The following is a 12557-nucleotide window of genomic DNA, read 5'->3' as shown; positions in this document are numbered from 1 at the left end:
ATCATGACCTGTTATATATGGTGTGATTGTTATTATGACCTGTTATATATGGTGTGACTGTTATCATGACCTGTTATATGTGGTGTGACTGTTATCATGACCTTTTATATATGATGTGACTGTTATCATGACCTTTTATATATGATGTGACTGTTATCATGACCTGTTATATGTGTGTGACTGTTATCATGACCTGTTATATGTGGTGACTGTTATCATGACCTGTTATATATGGTGTGATTGTTATTATGACCTGTTATATATGGTGTGACTGTTATCATGACCTGTTATATGTGGTGTGACTGTTATCATGACCTTTTATATATGATGTGACTGTTATCATGACCTGTTATATATGATGTGACTGTTATCATGACCTGCTATATGTGGTGTGACTGTTATCATGACCTGTTATATATGGTGTAACTGTTATCATGGCCTGTTATATATGGTGTGACTGTTATCATGACCTGTTATATATGGTGTGACTGTTATCATGACCTGTTATATGTGGTGTGACTGTTATCATGACCTGTTATATATGGTGTGACTGTTATCATGACCTGTTATATGTGGTGTGACTGTTATCATGACCTATTAGATATGGTGTGATTGTTATTATGACCTGTTATATATGGCGTGACTGTTATCATGACTTGTTATATGTGGTGTGACTGTTATCATGACCTGTTATATGTGGTGTGACTGTTATCATGACCTGTTATATGTGGTGTGATTGTTATCATGACCTGTTATATATGGCGTGACTGTTATCATGACTTGTTATATGTGGTGTGATTGTTATTATGACCTGTTATATGTGGTGTGATTGTTATCATGACCTGTTATATGTGGTGTGACTGTTATCATGACCTGTTATATGTGGTGTGACTGTTATCATGACCTGTTATATGTGGTGTGATTGTTATCATGACCTGTTATATATGGCGTGACTGTTATCATGACTTGTTATATGTGGTGTGACTGTTATCATGACCTGTTATATGTGGTGTGATTGTTATCATGACCTGTTATATGTGGTGTGACTGTTATCATGACCTGTTATATGTGGTGTGATTGTTATCATGACCTGTTATATGTGGTGTGACTGTTATCATGACCTGTTATATGTGGTGTGACTGTTATCATGACCTGTTATATGTGGTGTGACTGTTATCATGACCTGTTATATGTGGTGTGATTGTTATCATGACCTGTTATATATGGCGTGACTGTTATCATGACTTGTTATATGTGGTGTGACTGTTATCATGACCTGTTATATGTGGTGTGATTGTTATCATGACCTGTTATATGTGGTGTGACTGTTATCATGACCTGTTATATATTGTGTGACTGTTATCATGACCTTTTATATATGGTGTGATTGTTATTATGACCTGTTATATATGGTGTGACTGTTATCATGACCTGTTATATATGGTGTGACTGTTATCATGACTTGTTATATATGTTGTGACTGTTATCATGACCTGTTATACATGGTGTGATTGTTATCATGACCTGTTATATATGGTGTGACTGTTATCATGACCTGTTATACATGGTGTGATTGTTATTATGACCTGTTATATATGGTGTGATTGTTATTATGACCTGTTATATATGGTGTGACTGTTATCATGACCTGTTATATGTGGTGTGACTGTAATCATGACCTGTTATACATGGTGTGACTGTTATCATGACCTGTTATATGTGGTGTGACTGTTATTATGACCTGTTATATATGGTGTGACTGTTATCATGACCTGTTATATATGGTGTGATTGTTATTATGACCTGTTATATATGGTGTGACTGTTATCATGACCTGTTATATATGGTGTGACTGTTATCATGACTTGTTATATATGGTGTGACTGTTATCATGACCTGTTATACATGGTGTGATTGTTATTATGACCTGTTATATATGGTGTGATTGTTATTATGACCTGTTATATATGGTGTGACTGTTATCATGACCTGTTATATGTGGTGTGACTGTTATCATGACCTGTTATATATTGTGTGACTGTTATCATGACCTGTTATATGTGGTGTGACTGTTATCATGACCTGTTATATATGGTGTGACTGTTATCATGACCTGTTATATATGTTGTATATAAACATAGATGTTATAATGACCCTAGTAACACCCCAACCGTTGATGATAAAAATGTCTGTGATAACAGTACATACAGATTTCATGCCGTTCAAACTGGACACATTCACTATGGTGCCTTTAGTCTTGGTTAGATATGGCACTGCAAGCATTGTAAGTTGGTATGGAGCTCTGAAATATAGTGTGACTAAGCAGTAATCAAACAAACATCAAAAATCATAAACAAACAAATATAAACTACGGAGCTCTGAAATATGGTGTGACTCAAAAACAAATATCAACAACGGAGCTCTGAAATGTAGTGTAGCCCAGAAACAAACAAATATCAACAACGGAGCTCTGAAATAAAGTGTGACTCAATAACAAATATCAACTACGGAACTCTGAAATATAGTGTGATTAAACTATATTTACCTGACGTTTATGTTCATCACAGCATCGTAGTCTGCCATTGATGTGTTGTCAATGCCACCAACTTTAACTATGCCAGCGTTGTTGACCTGTAAGGATATGTATGGGATGCTCAGCTACTTCAACATGAAGTCATGTCGTTATTATCTGAGTGCCCTCCAGACATCTTATGACCTAATATACAGTAAATGAACTACACATTTGTAACATGTTATCCTACTATAGAGCAGTTCAATACAGGAATGTTCTGAAGATTTGGTTTGTCAGGTGTAGCTGTGATATACCATTTATACTAGTGAAACATCAGAAATTATCAATGTGATAAGATCTGTTATATTGTTTTAATTTACTGCAGCATCATACAATATCCTTTAGGTACTGACCAATCAGAATACTACCTTCTTTTTACTGTAACCAAGGCAACAGAATGTTTTGGACAGCGATGATTAGTTTTGCATTGTGTCAGCCAATTTTGTAAGTAAGTATAAAGGTATACTTTAAACAATGACTCCATTATCGTGACACATCCGTGAAACTGTACAGTTAGTTTTTTATACAGCATGCCAGTGGTTCTGAGGCTTACATAACTAGGGTATACATGGTGAACTTTGAGATCTTACTGTGGCCTTGACCTTTGTTAAGGTTCCTAAAAATATGGTCAATAACTAAATGATGATAAGTCTAAAGTTAGCATTACATCAAGAATTTCAAAAACTATAGACTAGACAAATGAAGCATTGATCAAGGGAAAACTGGTTATAACTTCACAAGTGCATTATAAATAAGGACACATCAGAGTCAACAGATAATTCATTTAGGGTATACATGTATTCTATTTCCATTACTGGATTGGGAAAGAGAACTGGATTTAATACTGATGAAATATGCCAAAACAAGACCATTCAGGAAATAACAGGACCGCGCAGGATGTGAAATTATATGCTAAGAATACACATAATAAATTTATGTTGAAACTAATATTCTACACTTTCAAATTGCAGCTGGTGGTATCACTGTGAATGAATGCAGAGAAATATCATCGATCTTAGTAAGTGATATCAAAAATTCAATGCAAATGAACCCTAAAAAAGGTAAAAATGTAGGCGCCGTGTAAGAAATTCAAGTGACAAGAAGAGTTGCAGGTTGTGTATGTCAGACTGACCAACTTTTGGTAGGACACATCACCTCACAAAGGTCATAATATAGGTCAGACTGACCAACTTTTGGTATAGGACACACCACCTCACAAAGGTCAAAATATAGGTCAGACTGACCAACATTTGGGACAGGACACACCACTTCACAACGGTCATAATATAGGTCAGACTGACCAACTTTGGGTACAGGACACACCACCTCACAAAGGTCAAAATATAGGTCAGACAGACCAACATTTGGGACAGGACACATCACCTCACAAAGATCAAAATATAGGTCAGACTGACCAACATTTGGGACAGGACACACCACCTCACAAAGGTCAAAATGTAGGTCAGACTGACCAACTTTGGGTACAGGGGACACCACCTCACAAAGATTCATAAACATGGACAGAGGAACCAACTGCAAGTTTAACAATGTAAAACACATACCAGAATGTCTAGTTGTCCATAATGTTTTATCGTCTCATTCAGGATACGTGTTACATCCTCTTCTATCGCCATGTCAGCAACAATCAGGAGGGGCTATAAAAAGGAATTGGCATATACATACATGTACATATATGATCAGGAGGCTGTAGATGGGTGGAGACTGTAATGTATACAACCAGGAGGCTGTAGATGGGTAGGGACTGTAATGGTATACAATCAGGAGGCTGTAGATGGCTGGGGGACTGTAATGGTATACAATCAGGAGGCTGTAGATGGGTGGGGGACTGTAATGGTATACAATCAGGAGGCTGTAGATGGCTGGGGGACTGTAATGGTATACAATCAGGAGGCTGTAGATGGGTGGGGACTGTAATGTATACAACCAGGAGGCTGTAGATGGGTGGGAGACAGTAATGTATACAATCAGGAGGCTGTAGATGGGTGGGGACTGTAATGTATACAATCAGGAGGCTGTAGATGGGTGGGAGACAGTAATGTATACAATCGGGAGGCTGTAGATGGGTGGGGACTGTAATGTATACAATCAGGAGGCTGTAGATGGGTGGGGACTGTAATGTATACAAACAGGAGGCTGTAGATGGGTGGGGACTGTAATGTATACAAACAGGAGGCTGTAGATGGGTGGGGACTGTAATGTATACAATAAGGAGGCTGTAGATGGGTGGGGACTGTAATGTATACAATCAGGAGGCTGTAGATGGGTGGGGACTGTAATGGTATACAATCAGGAGGCTGTAGATGGGTGGGGACTGTAATGGTAGACAATCAGGAGGCTGTAGATAGGTGGGGACTGTAATGTTTACAATCAGGAGGCTGTAGATGGATGGGGATTGTAATGGTATACAATAAGGAGGCTGTAGATGGGTGGGGACTGTAATGTATACAATCAGGAGGCTGTAGATGGGTGTAATACAAAAGTCAATACAGAAAGACTGTATAATAATAATAAAAAAAAATACAGAATTTTTTTGTTAAAGTAAGAAAAGAAAAAATAATAAAAATAAATTCAATTATATATATAATGATGATAATTTTAAACACAGATGAAAACATATGATCGTCAGAATTTCCTTAGGTTTTTTCTTTTCTCCATTTGAGTTATTCCCCATGGTATTAGTCTGGACTCAGATACCTGTGTTCCAGAAATTGAGTACATTGTACCTGCTTGCTGCCATTCTGAATACACTGGGCTGCAGTTGCTTGGAGATTTTCTTCATTCCGTCCAGTCAGAGCTAACTGTGCTCCTAGTTCAGCAAACAGTGTAGAAGTCCCTCTACCTATTCCTGAACTGGCACCTACAAAAATCCACCAACATTTGTGAGCCAGGTTTCTCAGTAACAGAACTGGATTCTGAGTGAGCTCAATAAAGATCTAACATTTAAGACAATGTCAGCTCAATAAAGATCTAACATTGAAGACAATGTCCACAAAGAGACCTCGTGAACACTTAACCTCTAAAAACAGTAAAGCCATACTAACTACATAACTACTTAATTTTGAAGTATGATGATCATGTAAATTACCATCGCTCAGATAAATTTAGATAATAATTTACCAGAGTAGTTAATTTGGTATATATCTTAACATCAGTGCTTAAAATATACACACCCAAAAAATTATTTATCTTATATAAACCCTTCAGACCAAGTGAAATATTTATTTTATATAAATCCTACGTTTATATACAGACCCAGCAAAAGATTTAATTATATAAACCCTACAGACCCAGCAAATGGATGATATAGGGTGGTTTGCTGTGGACAGGTTAATGTTTGGTATGGATGATATAGGGAGGTTTGCTATGGACATTGATGTTTGGTATGGATGATATAGGGGGTTTGTTATGGACAGATTGATGTTTGGTATGGATGATATAGGGAGGTTTGCTATGGACAGATTGATGTTTGGTATGGATGATATAGGGGGTTTGTTATGGACAGATTGATGTTTGGTATGGATGATATAGGGAGGTTTGTTATGGACAGATTGATGTTTTGTATGGATGATATAGGGTGGTTTGCTGTGGACAGATTGATGTTTGGTATGGATGATATAGGGAGGTTTGCTATGGACAGATTGATGTTTGGTATGGATGATATAGGGAGGTTTGTTATGGACAGGTTGATGTTTGGTATAGATGATATAGGGAGGTTTGTTATGGACAGGTTGATGTTTGGTATGGATGATATAGGGAGGTTTGCTGTGGACAGATTTATGTTTGGTATGGATGATAAAGGGATGTTTGTTATGGACAGATTGATGTTGGGTATTGATGATATAGGGAGGTTTGCTATGGACAGATTGATGTTTGGTATGGATGATATAGGGGGGTTTGCTATGGACAGATTGATGTTTGGTATGGATGATATAGGGAGGTTTGCTATGGACATATGGATGTTTGGTATGGATGATATAGGGAGGTTTGTTATGGACAGATTGATGTTTGGTATGGATGATATAGGGAGGTTTGCTATGGACAGATTGGTGTTTGGTATGGATGATATAGGGAGGTTTGCTATGGACAGATTTATGTTTGGTATGGATGATATAGGGAGGTTAGTTATGGACAGATTGATGCTTGGTATGGACGATATAGGGAGGTTGTTATGGACAGATTGATGTTTGGTATGGACGATATATATCACTATGTGTTATTTCATGTAAAACATTGCTGGGAAAACCTAATAAAATTATAAGTTAAAAAACTGGTTTCATCTTGAGACTAAATTGTTGCCTGTTCGTGTTACTGAATAACACTGTAAAACATACACACACAATGTAGCAGAAAAATATGTCATGCCATAGCATTTAATGCATATATACATTATCATATATATATATATATATTTTTAAATTATCAACAAACGCCTATAAAATTATAAGTTAAAAATCTGGTTACATCTTGAGACTAAATTGTTGCCTGTTCGTGTTACTGAATAACACTGTAAAACATACACACACAATGTAGCAGAAAAATATGTCATGCCATAGCATTTAATGCATATATACATTATCATATATACATATATGATTTTTTTTTTTAAATTATCAACAAAAGTTGTGCATCCCATATGCACATCTGTGCGAAATGATGTCCCACTCTCTTTTTAAACACTCTTTTCAGATTTACTAGAAGGATGCGTTTTAATGGTCTTAAAATAAATGTTGGATACATCAAGTGAAGTGGCAGTTTTCATTGGCATTAAACACAGTCAACATTCAAGTGCCCTGACACTGGGCCAATACAACTTGCTGTAATCAACAATACTACCTATAGCTCCTCGGCGAAATAAGCATGCTCATTTAGTTGCGTGATAGGCCTATACCAGAACACTATACAAGCCATAACGTTATACCAACTCTAATCTAATCGGCGCATACTATATGTTTAAAACCTCGTTCCCTGAAAGGCCAAAAGACTGTATTAGCTGATGATAAAATCAATATTTTTAAAAAGTTAATAAAACAGAATCCTTCGTACATCGATAACTTTTTCATAGAAACAGAAACTACCGACATTAATTCACCATTGGCGGATGCGATTAAAAACATCTTCAAACATATAATATACCCTTATATGGTAGGCGTCACATCCGGGGTCACAGAGTAAAGGTCATCACTCATTGGTCAATTCAACATAAAAGAATGAAAATAAAATTAAATAATTGCGGCCACTCCTAAAAAAGTGAGTCAATTTATCGCCACACATGTGTCTTGCTGGTTTTTATTTGGTACACGCGTTTAGAATAAGTCAATGTAGTAAACAGAGCTTTACAACATGGAGGTAACATGTCAAGTAGAACATTGATTTGTAAAAGAGAGGAGGAGGATCAGCATTTGTCTCGGAAAAAGTCGAAGGTTTTATTACAGTGGAGGCAAAGATTATAGTTTGTAGCAAACAAAATGTTTTTGCACAAACTGGCTAAATTTTATTATCAATAGATAGGTAACGATAAACCACGCCCCGTGACCCTTATATGGTAAGCGTCAGAGAGTAAAGGTCATCACTCATTGGTCAATTCTAACTGGGCATCCCAGCATTGAGAAAAATTTTTCGAACGGCCGCCATTTTAATCTAGGAATTTCACACATCTAGTGCTTACTCTCCCATATTTTATTGCATATACATGTTGTTACATTTATCTTTAAACAAACGTTTTGTATGCGAGCAATGTTTGCAATTATGTTTTGGTGAATGCTGGGTATTTGCACAAAAAACATTGTTGTAGCGTTAACCAATGTTGTAATTATGTAACATAAGCAATGATCTTTGACTGAAGTTATACGACATATTATATGATATGCATGAAGTTCATATTGATATGCTCAATGAATAGGATCATCAGGCGGACTAATCTATCTTCCGTTCACCTTTGCTGTATAAGGTGTTATTCATACAAAGAATTAAAAGAAATACTATTAATAATCAAAATCTTTTCAATTACCATTATCAACATAAAAGAATGAATTAATTAAATAAATAGTGACAAAATAAATATTGATAAGTTAAATCACTGTATCTATTGTCTTTGCATATAGGTACGACAGACACTTACATATACATGTAATGTGTTTTTGATAATGTTGCGATATTAATTAAGCAGAGTCAGCTAATTAAGACAGTAGTAGTACTTGAACTATTGAATAGTAGATTATACTTTATCATGTCAAATCACGCCCTGACACCACCTAATATAACCTGTAATTACCTGTAATTAACGCCACCTTCCCGTCCAGTCGTTGTACTGATCCATTCGAAGCCATTGTGACTTAGTTTGTGCACTACCAACATCACCTCGTATAATAAAGTGTCGTTTACGATCTAAGTGTAGCTCTCGATTATTGGTCAATAAAAATAGAAAACGAAAGTAGCTCTCGCTACAGTTCGGATACAGGTAGATTTACTTCCACCTCATCCACTACTTCACAGATAGATTTTATATTTAACATTATGTGCGCAAATGACTAATCTTCCATCTAAAGAAAACATAGCAAACTTGATTTGCCTGAAATGTTTTTGTTGTGATCAGTACAAGTTTGATTTCAACAAGTTGTGTTAACAATATAAATCTTCTCCTGAACAGGTACAATATATATACATTTACACAGTAAAATAATTTGTTCAGAAACGAAAAAAAACAAAACAACAACAACAAAAAAAAAACAACAAAAAACAAACAAACAAAACGAAACAAAACAAAAACCAAACCTTTTTTTTTGACTGCCTCTTCGGAAAACATTCAACAGTTTCTAATGTTTTTCACCTACAAGAGTAGATAATATATACATGAATATTGAAGTGCAATCAGAATCACTGACTACTATGTATCAACAGCATCTTGACCTCTGTGTGGACAGGTTATCTAAGAACCTTTACCACTGTGTGGACACATTATCTAAGAACCTTTACCAATGTGTGGACACATTATCTAAGAATCCTGGCCACTGTGGACACAGCATCTAAGAATCTTGACTCCTATGTTTACACAGCATCTAGTAACCTTGACCACTAAAAAAATAAACTTTATTTATTTTACAACAATTGCGAATTGTATATCTCCCATAACCAATCTAAGAACCTTGTCTATACTGTATATCTCCCATCTAGGAACCTTGTCTATACTGTATATCTCCCATCTAAGAACCTTGTCTATACTGTATATCTCCCATCTAGGAACCTTGTCTATATTGTATATCTCCCATCTAGGAACCTTGTCTATATTGTATATCTCCCATCTAAGAACCTTGTCTATACTGTGTATCTCCTATCTAAGAACCTTTTCTATACTGTATATATCCCATCTAAGAACCTTGTCTATATTGTATATCTCCCATCTAAGAACATTGTCTATACTGTATATATCCCATCTAAGAACCTTGTCTATACTGTATATCTCCCATCTGGGAACCTTGTCTATACTGTATATCTCCCATCTAGTAACCTTGTCTATATTGTATATCTCCCCTCTAGGAACCTTGTCTATACTGTATATCTCCCATCTAAGAACCTTGTCTATACTGTAAATCTCCCATCTAAAAACCTTTTATATACTGTAAATCTCCTCTCTAAGAATCGTATCCATACTTTATATCTCCTATCTAAGAACCTTGTCTATACTGTATATCTCCTATCTAAGAACCGTGTCTATACTGTATATCTCCCATCTAAGAACCTTGTCTATACTGTATATCTCCCATCTAAGAACCTTGTCTATACTGTATATATCCCATCTAAGAACCTTGTCTATACTGTATATCTCCCATCTAGGAACCTTGTCTATACTGTATATCTCCCATCTAAGAACCTTGTCTATACTGTGTATCTCCCATCTAAGAACCTTGTCTATACTGTATATCTCCCATCTAAGAACATTGTCTATACTGTATATATCCCATCTAAGAACCTTGTCTATACTGTATATCTCCCATCTAGGAACCTTGTCTATACTGTATATCTCCCATCTAGTAACCTTGTCTATATTGTATATCTCCCCTCTAGGAACCTTGTCTATACTGTATATCTCCCATCTAGGAACCTTGTCTATACTGTATATCTCCTATCTAAGAATCGTATCCATACTTTATATCTCCTATCTAAGAACCTTGTCTATACTGTATATCTCCTATCTAAGAACCGTGTCTATTACTGTATATCTCCCATCTAAGAACCTTGTCTAAACTGTATATCTCCCATCTAAGAACCTTGTCTATACTGTATATCTCCTATCTAAGAACCTTGTCTATACTGTATATCTCCCATCTAAGAACCTTGTCTATACTGTATATATCCCATCTAAGAACCTTGTCTATACTGTATATCTCCCATCTGGGAACCTTGTCTATACTGTATATCTCCCATCTAGGAACCTTGTCTATATTGTATATCTCCCATCTAAGAACCTTGTCTATACTGTATATCTCCCATCTAAGAACATTGTCTATACTGTATATATCCCATCTAAGAACCTTGTCTATACTGTATATCTCCCATCTGGGAACCTTGTCTATACTGTATATCTCCCATCTGGGAACCTTGTCTATACTGTATATCTCCCATCTAGTAACCTTGTCTATATTGTATATCTCCCCTCTAGGAACCTTGTCTATACTGTATATCTCCCATCTAGGAACCTTGTCTATACTGTATATCTCCTATCTAAGAATCGTATCCATACTTTATATCTCCTATCTAAGAACCTTGTCTATACTGTATATCTCCTATCTAAGAACCGTGTCTATACTGTATATCTCCCATCTAAGAACCTTGTCTATACTGTATATCTCCCATCTAAGAACCTTGTCTATACTGTATATCTCCTATCTAAGAACCTTGTCTATACTGTATATCTCCCATCTAGGAACATTGTCTATACTGTATATCTCCCATCTAAGAACCTTGTCTATACTGTATATCTCCCATCTAAGAACCGTGTCTATACTGTATATATCCCATCTAAGAACCTTGTCTATACTGTATATCTCCTATCTAAGAACCTTTCTATACTGTATATCTCCCATCTAAGAACCGTGTCTATACTGTATATATCCCATCTAAGAACCTTGTCTATACTGTATGTTGTAAATCTCTTCTCTAAGAACATTGTCTATACTGTATATCTCCCATCTTAATACCCTTTTCCATACTGTAAATCTCCTCTCCAAGAATCGTATATATATACTGTATATCTCTCATCTAAGGTTTCGGGTATCTTCTCATAGATTAAATATATAAGCGGGAATTAAGATGGCATCGCCCGATTTCCTCCGGAAATGCGTTATTGTAATTTTTGTACTCAAATTGAAAACGGATATCGTTTTCTTATGGAATGTCTTTTATACTCAGAAATTAGGTAAATTTGTTTTTGAAATACTGTTTAACTAGAGAGACACTAATACTGTGATGAAATACTTCATTGATCAGTTTATCAATTGTTGTTGGCTGAAATCGTACGAAAACAATATTATATATCTGTAACTGTTCCTACTGAGTATCAATCCTAGTATGTATTGGATTTGTTTAGCCTATCAATAACAACGGATTGGTAGCAGATTATATGATAGTACTCTTTTGTGACCAGCTGGGATGGGGAAACCAGGCTGTCTCTGAGGCTAAGGTTGTCTCTTATCATATCAATTAATGACAGCTTGGTATTCATTTAGTTTGCAACAGTACTGTTTGTAGAATTTAAGTAATATGTTTATTGTACCCGCACATACAATAGTGTCTAATAATAGGCCTACTGTAATTATGTTCCTCAACCGATTACATCAAATAGTTCTTTAATGATTTATAATAAAAGAAATGGAGGGTCAAGTCAAGGTATTATAAGTGGCGTTCGCTTGACATTCAAACAGTTTTCAAATATTTGGATCCATCATCCGTTCTCTTTGATATTTTGCAA

The 12557-nt window shown here is 35.8% G+C and overlaps 1 protein-coding gene across 1 annotated transcript in view; it reads right to left on the bottom strand.

Annotated features, from left to right (window-relative positions):
* LOC117328167 (3-oxoacyl-[acyl-carrier-protein] reductase FabG-like) overlaps positions 1 to 12557 on the bottom strand; it is a 40850-nt gene that overhangs the window by 8882 nt on the left and 19411 nt on the right. Inside the window, exons 2-6 of the mRNA XM_033885574.1 lie at positions 8865 to 8941; positions 5317 to 5450; positions 4135 to 4227; positions 2546 to 2631; positions 2209 to 2302 (exon numbers count right to left, since the gene is read on the bottom strand). Coding sequence (XP_033741465.1) covers positions 2209 to 2302; positions 2546 to 2631; positions 4135 to 4227; positions 5317 to 5450; positions 8865 to 8919 — 462 coding nt within the window. The 5' untranslated portion in view covers positions 8920 to 8941. The remainder of the gene's footprint in view (positions 1 to 2208; positions 2303 to 2545; positions 2632 to 4134; positions 4228 to 5316; positions 5451 to 8864; positions 8942 to 12557) is intronic.

This window comes from Pecten maximus, chromosome 5, assembly GCF_902652985.1.
Source record: "Pecten maximus chromosome 5, xPecMax1.1, whole genome shotgun sequence".
NCBI classification, from domain to species: Eukaryota; Metazoa; Mollusca; class Bivalvia; order Pectinida; family Pectinidae; genus Pecten; species Pecten maximus.
Note: the sequence above shows the minus strand (reverse complement) of the source record. Positions and strands in the feature narration are given on the sequence as shown.